Raw genomic sequence first — 21,481 nt, forward strand, 5'->3', positions numbered from 1 at the left:
CCATGTCCACTTATTGCTCTATGTGATTAGTGAGGAGGTGATTTCATGCCCTATTAGAGGAATAACGTTACTTGTAGTAATTATCTCGACACCAGTGAATGTAGGGAGTTAAAATTACACACACACTACATGTATAATGAAGTATGAGGAAATTGGTACAGCCTCAGATTTTTGGTTCAATTTTATCGTAGTGTTAAACATATGACGTCATACATGTTTCGTAAGTGTGATAAAAAATTAAAAAAAATAATACCTCGCCCACATTTATGCAGGAAAAAATATTGTCAAATGATGAAATGATAAATTTCAGAACTGATTATACCAAAACGTGATCATTTTATTCACTTATAACGTAACATGAATGTGAAAAAAATCTCAAAGATGTGTCTGAATTTAACACAAATATATATGTACACATATTTACAGATTTGTAAATACTGAAATACATGTATTTGCAATAATAGTCCTGCGCTTGTTGTCTCCCTTTGTACCGAATTCTTTATTATAGCTTTATCTTGTACATGATAGATTTCTGGGAAAGTTCCTATTTTCCTATTTGTTTTCTTTGTGCACCATTTAACTTGATTTTAGATCTGGACAGAAAATAAGATTCTCCGCAACTGTTTGAATTTCCACCGAGTCCTGATAAACCCGTTCAATGTATGTATTCAAATTATTGTTACGATCAACTCTAACATTTTTTGCACACATGCAGTAAAGTGCAATTAAAAATAGTTTTTGAAAAGCAAAAAAAACAAAAAAAAAAAAACAAAAAAACATAAAATAAAAAAAAAAAACAAACAACAAAAAACATTCAAAACGAAATAACAAAACTATGTATTGCTGGTGCAATCGAGATGACATAGATTTTGAAATGTGTGAATCAGAAGTAGTACAACACATCTATATCATTTGTTTTATACTTGGCCGTTTATACAACATATATTTCTTTCTTTTTTAGGACTTTGTGTAAAATTTATTTTATTCTGTCATTTGATTTTCATTTGAAATATTCCCAAACGTTAATAAGATATCTAGTGAGCATACATTTTCATTCAAAAGTCTGACTAGGCTTTACCCGTAGACCAATGACCAACAAAATCAGGGTTAAAACTTGATAAAGTACAGCTATGATGTGCACATTAATCAAATTTGTCCATGAACTAAGAAGATATTTTTTGCTCAAGCTTTTTTGATTTAAAAAAAAAATAGTTAGATGTGACTTTTCATCTTCAGACTAGACCGATAACCAACCAAATTAAACCCAGAAATAAACTTGATGATGTAAAGCTATGCTATAAATATATGTATGAAATTTGTCAACCTGTTATTAAGATATCACAGTCTTTAATTTGGAGTGGTCAAGTCTGACCGTTGACGTGTAACCTAGATAGATGACAACCAAAATCTACACACACCCATCCAAACAAACTAAATTTTATCTTCACCAAAATAAAATATAAACATATTTTTAAACTCGACACTCAAGGAGCTTAATGGTCACCTGCATTACACTGCTGTCGATGGTCTTGTAAATTGCCATCCCCATGGTTTGTGTGTAAGAGAAATAATGCTCGCAAATATGACTTTCCTATATAAACTATAGGAAACTACCCTTCTCCCGAGGGAGTAATGTGAGACCCTGGAATCGCGAAGTTCACATTTTTTTTGTAAAGGACATTAAGAACTTCCGATCCATAGATAGTGTTTGACTCTACTACGTCTGGGTGTTAAGAAGACTTTTCAATTTCAGTCAATATGACCCCTTTTAGCAACACCCATCAGTGGCATCCAGGATCAGTAAGTGCATCTCATCAAACCTTCATCTTATACTTGTAATTTTCATCAAGTTTGACAGATTTCCATCGGAAATTAAACGTATTATGCTAAAAACGTTATTTTCCTATATAAACTTTTAAATGTTCACCCTCCCCAGGGGGAAACGTGATGCTCTGGGGTGGCGCCGTTGATATTTGTTTGGCCCTTGGAGTTGGAACCATTAAAGTCACAAAAAATGTTCACATTTAGCGATTGAAGTTTTCTGCAAAATCAAAATCGGTTCAGGGATTTTCAAGACGAAGTCAAAAATGTTAAACGTTTACAACCTACGACGCCCGAAGCCGAACAAAAGGTGATTGCATTGGGTCACGATGATAAATTGTGACAAAATGACCCCCAAAAAACAGCGAAACATTAACTCTCAACATCGTCTCGAAAATGAAGGTGTTAATTGTATGATATTCACACGTAAGCAAACACTAATAAGACTAGAAAATGAAAGGGATTCAGGAATTTCAGTTTTTTAAAGTTTTGTCATTTTACAATAAATTACAGAGCCATGCGTTTTTGTATAGACACATTAACTACAGGAATGTGTGTAGAGTTGGAGCTAGTCAGTGCCAAGAGGTTTGAAAAGCTTTGTCATCTTAACAGGAACTCTCCAGTAATATTGATTGTAATTTTAGAGTGCATGCTATAAAAAATACAACACGAAACCGTGTAGATGACACGTTAGTATCATGTATGAGGTAAATAGCTATATTATCGACTGAAGAATCGTGATATTGGTGTCAGCGACCTGATTTTGGGATTATAAAACCAGCATGGTTGTGATGATGATGAGGTTTTTGTGTTTGTGGAATGCCATTGTTTTTTGTCTCTATGTAGATATGTAGGCAGTAGTTTTGTAATCACAAGACACGTTCTTTGATATATATTACATGTAGGTATGGAAACATGTTCACGCTAAAATCGATTTGACGGGTTTTGTTGGGGCGTGAGGATGGAATGTCTACGGATCCATAGAACGGATCACATACAAATGAAAACAATGCGGAGATCCTCAAAGAGACACCACCAAACATTTGTCATGGTAGACCTATATTTATTTTCATGAAAATTGATTTAAGCATTGAACTGATTCCAGTTGGCATTCATGAGCATTGAATGCCTGCTGGACAAAGCATATACCATGTGGTGCCATGAAGTGAATTTGCATTTGTCTATATGGAAATCATAAACCTATGAATGCCAACTGAAAGCACTTCAATGCTGTTATTTACCTCTATCTTGTATTATCCAACTTATATTTTTTTCAATTTTTATTCGAATTCAAATATCCCGTGATCCCATTAACAGAACTGAGATGATTAATTTCCTTTACACCGGCTATATAGTGTCTCTTTACACCGGCTGTATAGTGTCTCTTAAAACCGGCTGTATAATGTCTACACCGGCTGTATAGTGTCTCTTTACACCAGCTGTATAGTGTCTCTTAACACCGGCTGTATATTGTCTCTTTACACCAGCTGTATAGTGTCTTAACACCGGCTGTATAGTGTCTCTTTACGCCGGCTGTATAAAGTCTCTTTACAGCAGCTATATAGAGTGTCTACACCGGCTGTATAGTGTCTCTTTACACCGGCTGTATAGAGTCTCTTTGCACCGGCTATATAGTGTCTCTTTACACCAGCTGCATAGTGTCTACAGCAGCTATATAGTGCCTACACCGGCTATTTAGTCTCTCTTTACACCGGCTGCATAGTGTTTATTTACACCGACTGTATAGTGTCTCTTTACACCAGCTGTATAGTGTCTCTTTACACCGGCTGTATAGTGTCTACACCGACTGTATAGTGTATCTTTACACCGGCTGTATAGTGTCTCTTTACACCGACTGTATAGTGTCTCTTTACACCGGCTGTATAGTGTCTCTTTACACCGGCTGTATAGTGTCAGTGTCAGTATAATTGGTGTAAAGATATTTATAAGCAGATATACAAAGCACATGAGCTAAATCTGTCACATGGATAACTCAGTATTTTGATTGTAAAGTGTCATTATTCAATAAATCGAATGATCAGACAGTTCTACGGTGATAGTACAAATATCTAATCTGTCGCTGGATTTTTTTTAACAAATCCTGCTATGAGTTTTACAGACGATCACATCAAGTGCTTACTGTTTCTGTTACCACAAAAAGGGACGGAATACTTGTATCGGAATCCAGTTTGATAAAATATCTCACCGTCGTTATCTGTTCTTCACGTTCACTTTGCAGTTTGAGAAGGTATTACATACAAGAGAATTATATAGAGAATATTAAATAACTATCTACATGTATATCAGAATATTAACATGGATACAATCTATATTTAATTCTATTTAGCAGGCTTTATTTCGTTATTGCCTTCCAACATAGAAGAACAGATAGGAAAGTGATAAGAACGGATAAATTAATGAGTAAGAGATTGTACAAAGACACTCAAGTTTAAATAGAAATACAATACAGAAAAGCCAAATCTTATAAACATGGGCTTATCGATAAGTTGTAAGTCTCATATTTAAGGGTTTGACTTTTGGTGGACAGATTGCATTATTTTTCAACATAATGCCCTTCAGTATCTATACACTTTTGCCAGCGATGTTTAAGGACGTCATTGTGTTGTCCGTTTTGCAAAAGACACGTGCCTTGTTTACTTTAGAGTGTTTGTACCTCTTTGATATATACTGACCAAATGACACCAGTCTTCACGTAAACAACCTTAAATAGTCGGAAAATAGTATACAGGTAAAATGAAATAACTTATCGATCAGTCTTCGGAACTGCATCATACAGATGCAAGAAGATAGTGGAAGAAAGATAGAGTTGAACTCGACTGATCTGGTGTTGTGGATAATTAAAGGTTGGGATAGGGTAGAGAAAATGGAGACCGTTTTAGTGTGGTAGATTGTGGGAGAGGAGAATGAGATAGATATGGAGTCGACTTGTTCTGGTGTGGTAGATTGTTGGAGAAGAGAATGAGATAGATATGGAGTCGACTTGTTCTGGTGTGGTAGATTGTTGGAGAAGAGAATGAGATAGATATGGAGTCGACTTGTTCTGGTGTGGTAGATTGTTGGAGAAGAGAATGAGATAGATATGGAGTCGACTTGTTCTGGTGTTGTAGATAGTGGGAGAAGAGAATGAGATAGATATGGAGTTGACTAGTTCTGGTGTGGTAGATAGTGGGAGAAGAGAATGAGATAGATATGGAGTCGACTTGTTCTGGTGTTGTAGATAGTGGGAGAAGAGAATGAGATAGATATGGAGTTGACTAGTTCTGGTTTGGTAGATTGTGGGAGAAGAGAATGAGATAGATATGGAGTTGACTAGTTCTGGTTTGGTAGATTGTTGGAGAAGAGAATGAGATAGATATGGAGTCGACTTGTTCTGGTGTGGTAGATTGTTGGAGAAGAGAATGAGATAGATATGGAGTTGACTAGTTCTGGTGTGGTAGATTGTTGGAGAAGAGAATGAGATAGATATGGAGTTGGCTAGTTCTGGTGTTGTAGATAGTGGGAGAAGAGAATGAGATAGATATGGAGTTGACTAGTTCTGGTTTGGTAGATTGTTGGAGAAGAGAATGAGATAGATATGGAGTCGACTTGTTCTGGTGTTGTAGATAGTGGGAGAAGAGAATGAGATAGATATGGAGTTGACTAGTTCTGGTGTGGTAGATTGTGGGAGAAGAGAATGAGATAGATATGGAGTTGACTTGTTCTGGTGTGGTAGATAGACATTGTACCAGATTTTAGAAGTCGACTCCTGCAGGCTAATATTGTTCTACACTTATCTAATCACAATGAACAGGCCACGATCATATACATGTAAATAAATGTTCACACAAAACATATCATATGATATATAACATGTCGTTATATAAGACATAATATATTAAGACATATTTCCATAGATCGCAAATATTAAATCTACATGAAATATGTTACATATTTGTAGACGTGAGATTTATCCTGTATTTTGATAACTGTTTTAGGATTTGTTTTTTTAATAAGTGTGCTAACTAATTCACGAAACAAAGGATAGCGTGATGTTACCGCCCATGGGAGTAAGTATGATAACCTCGACATTTTAGGGTCAGTAAGCAATAGGCGACTAGAAATATACTAAGCAGTAGCGTGATAAAGTGGGTATTCTGAATCAGGCTGAATCATACAGTGTATGGAGAGTCTGTCTCTAGACCGGCATTATCAAACTAATAAAAACTATACACAGTATGGCAGGTGGTCTTCTTATCTAAACCCGGTTCTCATTCAGGAACGTGCCATTATTTGGAATGACCTAAATTTGAACAATGAATGACATCGATGAAGCTGCAGACACTTTCCCTTCCGGAACGTCTGGTCATATTTTCCCTATAGTTACAAAAATATATTTCCTTTGTGTTTGCTTTGGTATTTCCTTGTTGCATTTTGAAATACTGTATTTTTCATGACGTACTTTACTTGCATCTGTCTTGATTCCTAATTTAAGTCGAATCCTACCAGGACGAAATTACTGTTTGATGCTGCTTAATGTATTATTCGTCTCTATTTCACCTAATTTACACTTGTATTGAAAGTTGCTGTTCATTTTTGTGTTATTTTGTACAAATACTGACATATCTAAAGAATCTTAAAGTAAACAGAAGTTCGATGAAATTAGCACAAGCTGTGCTTCAAAAGAATGTTTAACACCTTTAGCAAAAGGTACAATGATTATATGACCGTGTTCCCGAAGAGGAAGCGTTTTCTGCTTCTTCGACGAAACACGTGAAGTTCATCTTTACGTATCCAAGTTCGAAGTGAACAATGTCAAGTTCCCAAATGGCAATATACTGTGACGTGTTAATCATCTAACTAATAACGTTATAACAAAAGACGGTAAATTTGAACAGGAAGTTAAAGAAATAGAGCCCATAGAACGAAAGCAAAGTACAACAACATTATGATTCAAAACTGTTCAAAGTGATAATATATTACTTACGTGGTAGAGAGTCCTGGTATCCAAACCGACTGTCCATTGACCAGATACATTCTCCTTGATTAAAAACGTCGTTACAACTGGCCCAAAGTCCAAGCCTAGTCATTCGACCATATGCACTGATGAGCCAATATGGCGGCGCGAATGCTAACATTGTCAACAACACGTTCAGTGACGTGCATGATATTCCAATGACGTTGAACGTGCTTCTCCTCATGATGATATTTTGATGACGTGACAACACAAAAAATGAGCAACACAGCGACTTATCTCTTAATTATGTCTGATAATAAGTTGAGAAAAGTTTAGATATTTGTGGAAATCAAAGATCAGGAATGATTTTCGGCAGTTTTATGGTGTTTTTTTTTGATAAATACGATATAGCATTCACTGTAGAACAAGGAATTCTCCTTCACCACACTTATGCCAGACAAACTTGCATGGGTCGGAGGGAGGTAGCAATCCACGTCAATGGGAATCTTTAAAGACCTTCCATGTTCAGAACTACATCAAACACTATAAAGATGCATGTGTTTGTTTACAGTGTAAACATTCCTCGAAGTTGTTTACTGAAGTAAACCAAACAAGAAACATTAGGAGCATCCAATTAACAACAATCAATCAATCGATCTAAAAAAATTCCCTAAGTAGTCACTGACGATATCAGGGAACCCCAACGTAACCCACCTTCTGTACCACGTGACCGTCGATACCCTAATTTCGTTAGAGCAGTAGTCTCAAACACAGATCTGAAAACAAACAAGAGAGAATAGTTGTATAGTGTATACATTCTTCACAATGGGATAGAAATGATTTTCACTCAGATAGCTTTCCTTTCCCGGAAATTCAATTATATACATGCAACAAAACCTCCACTTACATTTTTTTTCTTCGCCTTTTTTTCCTACGTGCAGAAGCTTAATACTCTATATCGAGTTTGATAATACAAATATGTGACACTGAAAAAGGATATAAAACAAAAATAGCCCCAATTCATGAACCCCGTTACAAATTGCGTCCAAATCTGAAGTTAAAATATGAAAGATTTTTTTGTTTCAGCAGTCCAGCATTGAAGTTATCGGAATGTTAAGTGTTATGCCGGTGTCTGGGAAAGTGAGTTTGGATGTTGTTATCAACAACAGACGTTCCTAGTCGTATCGTCTTTATGTTAACTCTACTTAACTAACTACATAAGACTTAAATAGTTAAATGGTTCTTAATTGTAGACCCAGACTACATAACACGTCAATATTTCAGTTTTAACTAAAACAACAATGTCAAAGTTTTTTATATAATTACGGAAACAAGAAAAAATCCTACATATGAACAGAATCATTATGCAAAATCAAATTCCACACGGACACCTCTATAAAAAAGAACAAGGAAAATAAGACCAGAGGTTCAGGAAGGTTTAGTGTCTTTTGTTTCCTCGACAGCACCAACCTCATCTCATCACCTCATCACAAAATCTTATAATACCTACACTAAAGGTCAACTTATCATGAACTCCAGCTATTAATATCATATCAATGCTTAAAATGTCGAATTCATTATTATGGCAGTTCTTCTTAACAGATGCATTCATTATTTCGACTCAAACCAAGTGGTGCCAAGAATGTGCGACAATGAACCTGCAATTACCTATCAGCATTATCACCACAAAGGCACTTTTTTGTGTAAGTGTTGTGCTGTTAAACAGTATAAACTCAATGTGTAGAAGGACTCACTGTAATTATTTTCCGTGATGTTTAGCCATTTCACACAAAATGGAATGTTAACTTTTTATGCCAAGAGATGCTCCAATTTTTTGTGTTTTGGATCAAGTACATAACATGAATAGTTAAAGATAATCCATATGATTTAATCATAGATTAAGATATTTTTGACATTTATCACTGATATTTTCTTTCAGTGCCGCATTGGCCACTATAAGGTAACATCACAAAATGGCATTAACTTTATTTGTTATTGGGTGATAACACACAAAACAAAACACGACAAAAAGTAAAATGCTTGTTTCGTTAAGGATTAATTACATAAAAATTCCGTATAGACATAACACGTTTAAACCAACACCATCAGATAATCTGTGTAACACCATCAGATAATCTGTTAGTAATACTACACATGGTGTGAACATGGACAGCAAGTCACACACTGTGGGTGTGGGCTTTTTGTTATGATCAATATAGTGAAATTCAAATTCAAATTTAAAACTGAAATTGATGACGTACAACAATAAAACATTCATGTATAAATAATGTCCTTTGTTTTATTGACCAAATGCCCTCAGTTATTAGTAGCGTAAGTGGATATTGAAAAATAATCATTTTATGAAACGTAAAAATGAAAAAAAAAATAAACCCATAAATCATTGTAGTTTAAAGACAATAACTAAAAGACTTATTGTGTATGAGACGTCTCTAACTCCAAAGCCTCGTCTGATAAAAGTGGCGTCATCGAAATGACACATATAAGTTTTTTAGTGGTTCTGATATAATATCCTCTCTACATTACTTACCAACCTGAAGGAAATGTTTCTCAATATTTCAAAAATATCTTCAATACCATACGTAGATAAAAAGAGGACTAGTCTTTAGAGAGATGGATCCGGTAAAGAATGAACCCGAAGACGCCTAGTGTGTATAAAGTTTGGGCCAATTATTAGCATACTCCAGCTGACGATTGTTCGTCAAGTAGGAATATCATATTTTTCTAGGCGTCCTGTGTACCACTCAAACCATCATACGATCAAAGTATGTACATGTAGTGGGATTGTAAAGCGCTGTGGACACAGTAACGAAACACCTACACTTACATATCAATCACTGTCGAGAGAATGTATATGATACTCTTTATAAATTAATGTTTATCCCGAAGGCTCTTTTTCTATCCATTTCTCATTTTTGTTATAAAAACATTTTGATTCTCTAAAGGTGAATGGCAAAAAACAAAAACAAGAAAATACCATCATGTCAACATCATCATGACCCAAATCAAAGTCAATAAAACCAGGTCAAAATATACACAAAAGAAATATTTACACAGAAGCTCCTGAAAATGCACAAGGAGAATAAGACCAGGTGTTTGGAAACATAAGCGTCTTCTGCTTCGTCGACGACACATACCATGTAAACCTTGGTCTATTTAAGTAAGTAATGCCATGTTCTCAAATGAGAACAAAGTATATAAAATATATAATCAATGATATTGATATAGGTCTTTTTGCGATATGAAGAAAATACCAAAATGTCAACAGCGCCTTGATTCCAATTCAAATTTAATGGAACCAGAGCAAAATATGAACAAAAGAAAGATTTACACTGAGACTCCTGAAAAAGGGAAAGTGTCTTCTGCTTCATCGACGAGGCCACTTTGGTCAGTCCAAGTAAGTAATGTCCTGTTCTCAAATGAGAACAAGGTTAATGAAAAAGGGACCACCAGGCATGTTAACGAACACCAAACACGTTTAACTTCATTTGACACAAGGACATTATTTCTAAATAAAATCATTATGACGACACTAAAACTTTCCCATCATCTTCTGTTTCGGCAAAAGTGTTATAAAAATCCATTATAGACATGAACAATGCAATCAATGTGCTAAACCCCGATCTTATACCTGGACTTATCTTTAAGATTGTTAATCATACCTAAAGATGTATCTAAAACATGAATGAATAAGATGGATTTTCATACGTTATAATTTTCTTGATTTGTATACATGGTTCATTTTTGTAAATGTACCATTCATCTGCTACCAGAACATTCAATAAAACATACTTAAACAAAAGGATATTCGCAAACTAAGTGTCTAACGAAACTCCATACCCAACAATCCCGCTTATATTGAAACAAAGTTTTCTTCGGGAAGTAAAATATTCCAAACGTCCTAAACTTATTATAATGATAAATATATATTTCAATGTAATGTTATCTTTATCCGGTCCATTTTAGGGTTTTTCGCCATGTTAAAAGCTAACAAGTCGTTCTACTTATAACCGAAGGTACCTAGTCAGTTGAAACATCAGTGAATGGCAGCTTTGTGCACCACCGGCTAGCATCGTTGGAGCCATTACACTGCTATAGCGACATGGCATTACATGTAATGAGCATGCCTTTCATCATAGTAAGCGTCGTTATGACTATGATAATGACTATCATTTATACACAATGAACCCTTATTCAATTGCCTTAAGTGGGACCAAGGATGTCCTGTGATTTGGTTTTTATCCGCCCTAAACTCAAGCGCTGTTTAAATGACTTCTGCACGACAACTGACGTACTATTATAGAAACATTACAACGATGTTTTCATTCGGTTGAATGACAGACTCATATTATCAAATCACCAATTTGATTATTTCGAGTATGATTTATATACTGAAATAATGTACACAAATGTAATCAATATTTTCCCTATTCATAACAATTTGTTCCTGAATTACCGCGTTTATCTTATACAGAGCCGCTGTTCGCGGCAGAAATCGGACTGCCATGTTGGTTTACATCTAACACACATCTACATTGACACATGCTTTCTGTGATCAATAAAATAATCTCCATTGACACATGCTGTGATCAATAAAATCATCTCCATTGACACATGCTGTGATCAATAAAATCATCTCCATTGACACATGCTGTGATCAATAAAATCATCTCCATTGACACATGCTGTGATCAATAAAATCATCTCCATTGACACATAAAATCATTTTGTGACACATGCTGTGATCAATAAAATCATCTCCATTGACACATGCTGTGATCAATAAAATCATCTCCATTGACACATGCTTTGTGTGATCAATAAAATCATCTCCATTGACACATGCTGTGATCAATAAAATCATCTCCATTGACACATGCTTTGTGTGATCAATAAAATCATCTCCATTGACACATGCTTTGTGTGATCAATAAAATCATCTCCATTGACACATGCTGTGATCAATAAAATCATCTCCATTGACACATGCTGTGATCAATAAAATCATCTCCATTGACACATAAAATCATTTTCATTGACACATGCTGTGATCAATAAAATCATCTCCATTGACACATGCTGTGATCAATAAAATCATCTACAATGACACATGCTTTGTGTGATCATTAAAATCATCTTCATTGACACATGCTGTGATCAATAAAATCATCTCCATTGACACATGCTTTGTGTGATCAATAAAATCATCTACATTGACACATGCTTTGTGTGATCATTAAAATCATCTCCATTGACATATGTTTTGTGTGTTCAATAAAATCATCTTCATTGACACATGCTGTGATCAATAAAATCATCTCCATTGACACATAAAATCATCTTACACATGCTGTGATCAATAAAATCATCTCCATTGACACATAAAATCATCTTCATTGACACATGCTGTGATCAATAAAATCATCTCCATTGACACATGCTGTGATCAATAAAATCATCTACAATGACACATGCTTTGTGTGATCATTAAAATCATCTTCATTGACACATGCTGTGATCAATAAAATCATCTCCATTGACACATGCTTTGTGTGATCAATAAAATCATCTCCATTGACAAATGCTGTGATCAATAAAATCATCTCCATTGACATATGTTTTGTGTGTTCAATAAAATCATCTTCATTGACACATGCTGTGATCAATAAAATCATCTCCATTGACACATGCTGTGATCAATAAAATCATCTCCATTGACACATGCTTTGTGTGATCAATAAAATCATCTCCATTGACAAATGCTGTGATCAATAAAATCATCTCCATTGACATATGTTTTGTGTGATCAATAACATCATCTCCAATGATACGTGCTTTGTGTGATCAATAACATCATCTACAATGACACGTGCTTTGTGTGATCAATAAAATCATCTCCATTGACACATGCTTTGTGTGTTCAATAAAATCATCTCCATTGACACATGTTTTGTGTGATCATTAAAACACATCTACATTGACACATGTTTTGTGTGATCAATAACATCATCTCCATTGACACATGCTTTGTTTGATCATTAAAATCATCTCCATTGACACATGCTGTGATCAATAAAATCATCACCATTGACACATGTTTTGTGTGATCAATAACATCATCTCCATTGACACATACTTTCTGTGATCAATGAAATCATCTTTATTGACGCATTCTTTGTGTGATTAATAAAATCATCTTCATTGACACATGCTTTGTGTGATCAATAAAATCATCTCCATTGACACATGCTTTGTGTGATCAATAACATCATCTCCATTGACACGTGCTTTGTGTGATCAATAAAATCACACAAATCCCAAAGCAATTTTAGCACATTAAATCAATCACTGCATTGATAAGGATCAATGTTTTAAATGTTTATCACTTATTTGGTATTTGTTCTTACGAAGACATCTACAAATATTTGGTCATTAAAACAATTAAGGTATTAAGTCGAAATTAAAATTTTCATCATTGAAAAATCTTAATGATAAAAAGTCGTATTATGATACCTGGTAATAATCAAGTAGAGTACGGGTCATTTGTGCTACACACATTGCTTCCAGTCAAAAAATTAGCTGACCTATACCGGAATGGCTTTACATACTTGTCTTTGATTGTTGACATTTTGGAAATAGTAAATAAGAAAATTCCATATAAATTCGATACATTACTACATACACACATTCTGTTACAGAAAAATATATATATTGTATATATATGTTGGATGGTACACTCACCTGGTGACTGTATAAGTGTTAGTCACATGCACTTAACGTCTGACATAACTCCACACACGCCCCGGCACGGAACACAGGTTCTAAACGTAACGAATCTGAACCACTATAAACACAAACATCACAAACACACACCTCATGTTTCCTTTGACCTTTGAACCCGAACAACCACATGCATGCATACATATATATTAGGGAAACAGAAGCAGCAGAGGAAGTTGTAACACGGGGGTTCAGGCTAAAGAGTAGTTCACCAGCTGTGTTTGACTTCTGACTCTCAGCAGATGAAGATTTGAAAGATAGTTAAGACTAAATGCCCTAATTGTTTTACCGTACCCTGTGAATAAACCACCATCGCCCACTCTATACTACACCGATAGTGTTACCATTATCAAGTTAGATGCTGATAGATATAAGGCGATAGCTTTAACATTACAGTTAATGACCATGTAAGCATTTGGAAACAATTTATCTTACACAGCAGGTAGCTGTTCAGAACGTCTCACTTAAGCAGTTTCAATTTCAATGTAAGTCTACGTTCTTATTTTTAAGTTTGTATGAGCGTTCTCGTGCTCTCTTTGGTATTTATAAAATTGTACTTTCTCTAAAACCTGTTTTTACCTGTTATTTATTTGTTTGTATTTTTATAATTTATATCACAAAATATTAAAAAAAAAAGGCAAGCATCATCATAATCCAAACTTAGATTCGAAATATAAAGAAACTCCTGAAAAAGTACGATGAGAATAAGACCAGGTGTTCTGGAAGAGTAAGCGGTTTCTACTTCATGGACGACACATGAACAATGAATTACATAACGGAATTAAAAGATGTATAAATGTCACATAATTATTGTCCACAATTGAGGTGTATTTGTGTGTGATGCTAGTGAATAACAAATCGAAAATTGGTTGTACAAAACACGAGAGTAAATATTAACGATACTGAAGACGATGCGTGTTATTCAATTAATATTATAAGTATTTACAAAATTGAATTCAATGTCCTCGGCACAATATAACACAGTGAGACACATAAATAACACAGTTAGGCAAATATATAACAGTCTGTCACGTATATAGCCAAGGCACATATATAACACAGAACAATATTGATATAACAGTTGATATTGTCTAAACCCCTGATGACCTATCATTTCAAAGATAATTCAATTATAATGTACATCTATACAAGTAGATGTCATTCTTCAATACCTTATGGTGCTCACTCTCTCATCGTGTACGTATCAAAAGTGTACAAAAGATATACAAATAAATACTATCAATACAGTTTAGAATTAGATACAATAAACCCTAATTCTGTTAAAGCTGTTTCTTCCTTCAAGATGTCGTCTGTGATGTTAACGGTTTTGAAACCTAGAGGGCGACTGAGGTAAACCGTAACATAAGTCTTCAGTTTGTACATTGATAATTCAAACTTCAACGTCGTGATATCGACATTCTTTACAGTAAACCGCTACTTTTAAAAATTAAAATGTTTCAGATATCTAATACTCGGTATCTGATATACCAGTATTAACTTTTATTCGCATAATGTAGCCCTTGTTACTTGCTTGAATAGCAGGAATTTAATTTGAGTTTGTCGTATAACTCTGCACTGTTTATTTACGCCTTGTGTTCCCAATGATTTTTTATTATTATTATTTTGTGATTTTGTGAAGTTTTTTTTTAAAGAATTTAGTGAAAGGTTTTATATCAATGTTGTAAACTTTTTAATCGCAAATGCAATAGCTATATACACATGTTGTCACAAAATACATGGTGATAGTGATAGAATACAACGCTCTCTCTCTCTATACAAAGCAAAATACAAACTCTATATAACACACAACAGAAATTCTATTTAAAAAAAAACACAAACTCCATATAACTCACAACAGAAATTCTATTAAAAAAACCACAAACTCCATATAACTCACAACAGAAATTCTATTAAAAAAACCACAAACTCCATATAACTCACAACAGAAATTCTATAAAAAACAAAACACAAACGACATATAACACACAACAGAAACTGTAAACAAACCAAACACGACCTCTACACAAAAACGCAACACAAAATCAACAGGAACACACAATACAATCTCAAAACAAAAGCACAACAATGATATTGGAAGCCATCACACTTCCATAATGACGTCGCAGAATTCTCATTACATCTTAATAAATCTTGAATAATGATATTCAACATCGGCTATATATTACAACACTTATTCAATACGTATTGCTAACCGAAACAGTCTTTACGGTAATAAAAACCACTGAATATTTCACGCAGACAGCTCTTAGATAGAGGAACAGGCGTTTCATTACCAACACGTGTTGTACTGCTCAGAGCACACAGCATATTATACTGATAACCAAAACATCTTCTTTTAACATCCCACTCAACATTTTGGCAGCTAGTTGTGCGTTGCTGATTTGCATAAATAACCATCCGCCTGTGTTTGCCGGTTAATTACCTGCGTTGTGTGATCGGCTGCACTACCTGGGAAAGTATACTGTACAAGTGTGGACTTGGCGAATATTGTGAGATCCTTCCAACTTCCTGGGAACATTTATAGTACTAAGTTTAGTTTGGCAAGTAAATCAATCACATTCCTCCTAATTATTATGTACTCATTCAAAATGTGAAAATAGAAGTAAACGCTTTATCGGACTTTTGTGAATAAAAGCTGAATAAAAGGTTTATGTTGAAGTTTGCTAGTTCCTCCCATTCCATTGCCCACTATTTGAGTCCAATTGTGGGAACAGAATTCGCCAGCGGAGTGAACGCCACTATGCCCTTATTACATATAATTCTATACACATCATGAATAGTTCTACTTTGAGAAGAAAAGAAATATAGATTTTATTCATATGGTTGTGAACTAAACAGAAGAGTATTTCTTGAAAAATTACGCCCAAATTGAAAAAAAGAGGTATAGGTATAAGGGAATAATAAAAATGAGGGATTTTCTGGTTGACAACATCATTATGCAGTTTTGTGGTAGGATCTTCCAACAGACTACAGGCACGCCTATTGGTACTGTGTCCCTCTGTTGGCTGACTTGTTTTGGTTTTCATATGAGGCTCATCAAAACAGGTCACAAATCCTTGTAAAGTCTTTCAATTTCACTTTCAGATATATTGATGGCGTCTTGTCTTTAAATAACAAGAAACGTATTGACCACGTCCATCGTATATGCCCATCAGAATTGGAAATCAAGAACACAACAGACTTGTCTGCATCAGCCGCTAATCGCGATCGTTTTCTACAACGAATTCATCATGGACAGCTCTCCAGCAAGCCGTATTGTAAGCGTGGTGATTTCAATTTCCTTACCGTGTATTTTCCATTTCTGGATAGCAACGAACTTACATCACAACCTTTGACTTTTTCACGTCGCAGCTGATGCAATATTCCGTGGCCTATTCCCATTTTTATTAAAAGCAGTCATTAACTCGTAACACAAAATTTCAAATAATGTAGATTATTGAAAATTCTGGGGAAGTTTTTCGGTTGTCATAGGGATTTCATTAATAAATGTTTTATTTCTTTGTGCGATACGAAGCTGGATATGTTTGGTGCTCGTTATTTTGCATGTTGGGTCCGTTGTTGTATACTTTGAACCATTTGAGAACTTGGCATTACTTACTTGGAATGACGAATTTTCACATGGAAGATGTCGTCGAGGAAGAAAAAGACGCTTTCTCTTCCGGAACACCTGGTATTGCTCTCATTATATTTTTTCAGGAGTCTCCGTGTAAATCCTTATTTTGTTTATTTATATTATGCCCCAGCTTTATTGAATTTGAGTTATGATTGTGTTGACATGTTGGTATTTGCTTGTTGTATTTCATTCATATTTAAAAAAATATGAAAAAATTTCCATACAAATTTCGAAGAAAAGTTATAATATCAAAGCACGGTTATCCGACAACAGAAAACACGAATATCATAATTCTCATAGATACAGTTTAACATAACATGTAGCCTCTTCTGCTGTGTTTACCTAACCATGTTAAGAAAAATTGTCCAACAGACACACAAGTGAATGGCACCTTACAAAAATTCAAAATATATTAATTAAACTACATCAAACAGCTGTTTCGTCCCTGCAGGATTTATCAGTAGTGATAAAGGGTACATGCATTAAAACATAGAAGGAGCTGTGGAAAAGGAATAATGAAAATAGTTGGAATTATCAAATAAAAATTTTTAAAAATTAGTTTAAGATACGAGTTTCGTTATGACCATGTGATGTATTTGAATAAAACTTAAATATCAAACGATGAGCCACTAAAGTGACTCTGTGTTTGGTTTGTAGCAGACATTATGACATGATACTAGGTCAAAGTTCGAAAACTCTAACGTTTTTGACCTTTATAAACTCGACTTCCGTTTATGAAATAATAAAATCAATCAAAGCATTAAAAACAACGCCATGTGGATTGCATCAAGAGCCTTGCAATAAAATAGATGTCAGTTTTTTCTACCTAATATTACACAACGGTTAGTAAAGCATTTATATAAAACGTTTAGGCTGGTGTTCTTGTCGGAACGATTCTTTATCAGATCGAATAAACAATTCCGATGGTGTTTACACAGAAATAGGAAACCACATCGAAGATTGGTTCACTCGTATTTAGGAAAAACAGTAAACAGATTCGATTCATTTTGCACTTGCGGACCACAATATTACGGATATATGCCTTGCAGTTTCTCATGTTTTAATTTGTTTATTCACCAAGGATTATGATTGTCAATCCAGGTGTCATCTATAAAATGACTTAGGTGAGTACAGAGAGAGTTATTGTATTTTTTGTGAACAATTTTCCTTGAACATTCATAAAACAGATTTTTTATAACGTGGTTTATATAAAACGTTTTCCGTAATTCATGTTATGAATTATGATTTTTGTCCCATTCTTCGTAATTTTCAATTTAGCAGATGGGGACGAAACACTTCTTCCTGCTCTCAGCCTTTTTATATTTTACAACGGAAGCACCGTCTCCGAAATCAGGTAAATATTCGATGTGTTGTTGCTCAATAGATTGCTTATGAAGTCCCAGACATACCGTTAGGCATGCAAACAATATTTGTCATCGTAACACTTCAAACCAATCGGAATTAACATGACGGCATATACTATAAGATATATTTAGACTGAAAGGAAAGTCAACTAAAATTGTCACAATGACTTGTGTACCACAAAAGAAAACAATTAAAATACTGACTTATTAACAGATTATTCTTTCAAGCTCAAATTCGAAGACACTAGGGTAAAATATTAGCAAAGGAAAGATTTAAACCGCGAAACCGAACAAAAGTACGATGAGAATAAGACCAGGTGTTCCGAAAGGGTAAACATTTTCAGATTGATAACGATCAGCGTCATGTAAATCTTGGTCGATCCAAGTAAAGTAGACACGTTCCCAAATGAGAACCATGTAAACCAGGCTTACTAACGAGAGTCAACTTCCAACTTCAAATCGAATTTATCTGTTTATTATGGACATTTTGCATTAAGTCATTATTATAGGAACTTGTCCATGAATATGGAATTAGCTGTAACAGGACAGGTAAACATCATAGATTTAGGGATTCAATGTTGATGCTATCCAGAAATGGAAAATTCACAAAAAGAAAGTTATCATGCTTATCCTACAGATTGGTATAGAAATATTGGTTTCTTTGTAAGATCGAGGAAAGAAAATATCACGGATGCTTTAAACCTAGAATAATTATTAAAATGGAATATTTCTTATGTACCCAATCCATTAATTTATAAAATTCAGTGTTCGTAAAGGTACAAATCCCTCAACCAGACAACACTTTGAAATTTTGAAATCGTAGTAGATAAACTACGGACTGGAAAATATATGGGAAATTTGAAATATTACATCGAAATTCCTTAAAGGTGCCTAATGATTGATAGACTTTTCATTTAAAATATTAATTGTGAAGTTAAAGTAGAAATTTAATGCATTAGGAAACATCAACTAAATAACATCTTAACCTGTGCATGATCTAAACAAATATTGCTATATAATAAAACTTGATTGCATATTTACTTTGATTTTTCATGCATGTGCCCGAGTACATGTACGTAATTCCGTTTTTGTTAAGCTAGCTCCAAGTTGGGAGTGTGACATTACTTTCGTGAATTGACTAGGGTTTACATGGCGGGTGTAGTGGATGAATCAGAAGACGCTGACTCTTCAAGAACACCTGATTCTTGAAGTTTCTAAGCGTCTCCTTGTAAATGTTTCCTTTGTTCATATTTCGCCACATATCTTGCCACATGTTTATCGAATTCGAGTTTATAGTTTCTGTCAACACTTCAGTATAAATGGCTGATTTAGAAAAGTTTTTTGTTAGTTTTTGGACATGCTGTCTTTTCTGTAGCAATGTAAGGGATTTTTGTACTCGATAATCTATATTGGAAATATACATAAAAGAACTGTAAACATAATTCAAGGAACTAATTAAATCACCAAACTACTTAGTTCTGTTTGATTATCCGAATCATCTTAATTAATTAATTGTAATACGTTTGACAATAATATATCCTAAACGGTGTGAATCATAACTTTTCCTTTTAACTGTAAACCCCAATGTATAGTTTAGTGAAGTTTCCGGTTACTATTTTCATCACCGGCAGAAGCCGACTTCCGTATATTGTCTACGCTACAGCAATATATCCTTCGTGTAATTATACACCACCATTTGATTTAATCGTGCACACCTACATGGGGTGCAATGTAACACATATTAAGCCAGCGCTAAATAATCATCTTTAAAAGTTTAAACCTTACCAGTATCTTTAAACTTATAGTAAGACCAGTTCTAACACAAGTTGATCTTAACCTTCTACCTACCAGTACGCCGAGCGTGAAACCCAAACAGAACACTCGAAGAACTGCAGCTTATTGTACAAACTATGTGAATTTTCAGTTTTTATTTCGTTAGAAATGAACACGAGAAGAATCTGTCTAATACCTCAGGGAATTCAAAACTATTCATCTACAGCTCTTGTTCAAGACACGTAGATGATAACACCTATTCACAAAATTCTCTCGCGTTATCTGTTTTTTGTTCAATAAATTGTTTATCAAGTGTGTTCAAAAATTTGTTTTATCATTCATTTATTTTGAATAAATTATCTTATAAGTTGTGTTAAATAATTACGTTATCAATTGTGTTCAACGAATTTTATATCACTCGTGTTCAATTAATTTTTTACCAGTTGTGTTTAATTGTTTTATCTGTTTTGTTCAATTAATTGTTTTATCAGCTGCGTTCAATAATTTGATTTGTCGATTCTGTTCAATGAATTTGTTTTATCAGTTGCGCTCAATAAAGTGTTGAATTAACTGTTGTGTCCATATATTCCAGATTTAGTGCTATTTAGAAACAAGAGGAACGTAAAGAGTCGTGCTGAGCTTCGATCATGTAAACGACATAACTGCAGGTATGGCCATAGCTTCTGTCAATGTATGACTTACAAAAACAACAAGAAAACACCAACATAATCGTAATTGAAACTAAATTCAATTAAAAAAAACAACTTAATATATACAATAGAGACCACACCCCAGCCTCTAACTTCTGTCAAAAGGATTAAGTTTGAAGTCACGCTCACCATTTAGTAGAGGTACTCATATTTAATTGTAACATGAATGTATACCTGACATTATACCTTCAAATACGACATGCCTAGGAATTGTTGATTTAACTTCGACATGTAAACTCCATCAACAAGATTCCGAAGAAGACTTATCCAGATATAAGTAAATTAACACAGACACGTAAACTCCATCAGCAGTTGAGGTGCTGTGGTCTAGTGGCAAAGCATTGGGCTGGCGATCAGAGGCCTCTAGTTCGACTCACGGTAAGAAAACCGTGTTATTTCCTTGAACAAGATACTTTACTTCTGCTTG

The 21,481-nt window shown here is 34.4% G+C and overlaps 1 protein-coding gene across 4 annotated transcripts in view; it reads right to left on the bottom strand.

Moving 5' to 3' along the window:
• The window catches only part of LOC132546277 (uncharacterized), a 29,312-nt gene extending 15,709 nt beyond the window's left edge, over positions 1–13,603 (bottom strand). The window contains exons 1-2 of one of the 4 annotated variants that reach the window (XM_060210006.1): positions 13,535–13,603; positions 6,806–7,551 (exon numbers count right to left, since the gene is read on the bottom strand). In XM_060210006.1, coding sequence (XP_060065989.1) covers positions 6,806–7,019 — 214 coding nt within the window. In that variant the 5' untranslated portion in view covers positions 7,020–7,551; positions 13,535–13,603. Of the gene's footprint in view, positions 1–6,805; positions 7,552–7,682; positions 7,701–9,323; positions 9,415–13,534 lie in introns of those variants that run through there. The other 3 variants (XM_060209997.1, XM_060210015.1, XM_060210024.1) reach the window with 3 other exon arrangements.
• Between the last annotated feature and the right edge of the window lie 7,878 nt (positions 13,604–21,481).

This window comes from Ylistrum balloti, unplaced genomic scaffold, assembly GCF_031769215.1.
Source record: "Ylistrum balloti isolate Yb309-2 unplaced genomic scaffold, AGI_CSIRO_Ybal_v1 Utg369604, whole genome shotgun sequence".
NCBI lineage: Eukaryota > Metazoa > Mollusca > Bivalvia > Pectinida > Pectinidae > Ylistrum > Ylistrum balloti.